This window comes from Marmota marmota, unplaced genomic scaffold (genome assembly GCF_001458135.2).
Source record: "Marmota marmota marmota unplaced genomic scaffold, marMar, whole genome shotgun sequence".
Lineage (NCBI taxonomy): Eukaryota > Metazoa > Chordata > Mammalia > Rodentia > Sciuridae > Marmota > Marmota marmota.
The window spans coordinates 3894111-3895446 of record NW_025999891.1 but is presented as its reverse complement, the minus strand read 5'-3'; the positions used below and the strand labels follow the sequence as shown (position 1 = coordinate 3895446).

Below are 1336 nucleotides of genomic sequence, written 5' to 3'. Positions count from 1 at the left end.
CCCCAACCCCCTTCCCCCACTCGTCCTCCCTCCCAGACCTGTTTTCTTCTTCGGCGTTTCCTGGTGCTGCTGGAGGGTGTGTTTCTGCTCATGTTTCAGCGGCTTTGGCTGGGCCTTGGGGCTGCCCTCGGCTCCATGCTGCAGGTATTGGTGAGGCTGCTGGTGATGGTGGTGGTGGTGATGGTTGTGGCTGTGGTTGTAGAAATAATAATGGTGGTGGTGGTGCGGCTGCTGCTGCTGCGGCTGCTGAGGATGATGGTGCGGATGGTGGTGGCTGTGATGGTGCTGAGGCTGTGGCTGGCCGGGCTTCTCCTCCATTGAAAGCGGCTGGGACTCCCTGGCTGAGGCTGCGGGCTGCTGCACCGTCAGGATCTGAGGCTGCTTTTCAGAGCTCGCTCAGTATATCTGAGCGCGTCTCGCCAGCGCACTGGTTAACCGAGCGATTCTGTGAGATTGGCAGCCGCGCTCCAGCAATCAGGAGCCACGCTGTGCCGCAGGCCCCGCCCCTAGCCCAAATCCTCTTTCCTTCCCCTTAGCCACTGCCTCCTGGCCAACGCCACTTACCCTGTGCAACCTCACAGGGCCGGGCCTTCAACGTCAGCACTATGGCTCTCTCTTCTGTCGCTTTCTCTCCTTCACCACGCAGTCTGCGAACAGCACTTTCTACACTCTCGCCGGCAAGCAAGCTCCTGTCGAGTGTAGCAGATTCCACTGGCGCTGGGAGCCATCTGTTGGTTTTGCACCTCCTAGAATCTGTTGGCTTTCTTTTTTTTTTAATCCTTTTCCGGGTAACCAGAGGGGAAGCTCAGTTCCCTTAACCCTGAGACCACTAAAGGGGCAATACAAAAAAAGGAAATAAATACATTTTTAAGAATACAAGAGCTTCACAATTCAGTAGATCATTTTGTATTCTGGATTCATTTTGCTTTGTATTCATATGCTAATCTCTTCCTTTCCACGAAGGGATTATAGGGTTCCACAATGGGGTATCTGTGTAATTTTCTAAAAGGGCACAAAGGGTTTAAATCATTGTTTCTTTGTAGTTGGAGGCAAGGGAGAAAGAGAAGAATGAAAATCTACACTAAAGATTTTTTTTTTTAATTAAACTCTGCAGGTGAGGTCAACTGTGGAACCAAAATAGGTCTTAGAAGAGTTTCAAGAGTAAAGGAGAGAAAGAGTGCTTTAAAGTTTTTAAGGTTCTTTTTGGTTTTTGCATTTATAGAAAATATTTAAATTAATTTAAATATTTTAAATTAAAGAAATACTTTTGTTCCGTTTTGTACCCTTGATCTAACTTAAGCTGCATTATCACATAACAGTCTTGATTTTTAAAAGT

The 1336-nt window shown here is 47.8% G+C and overlaps 1 protein-coding gene across 1 annotated transcript in view; it reads right to left on the bottom strand.

Annotated features, from left to right (window-relative positions):
* Nufip2 (nuclear FMR1 interacting protein 2) overlaps positions 1 to 421 on the bottom strand; it is an 8708-nt gene extending 8287 nt beyond the window's left edge. Inside the window, exon 1 of the mRNA XM_015501058.2 lies at positions 39 to 421. Within this exon, the coding sequence (XP_015356544.1) occupies positions 39 to 318 (280 nt within the window). The 5' untranslated portion in view covers positions 319 to 421. The remainder of the gene's footprint in view (positions 1 to 38) is intronic.
* Between the last annotated feature and the right edge of the window lie 915 nt (positions 422 to 1336).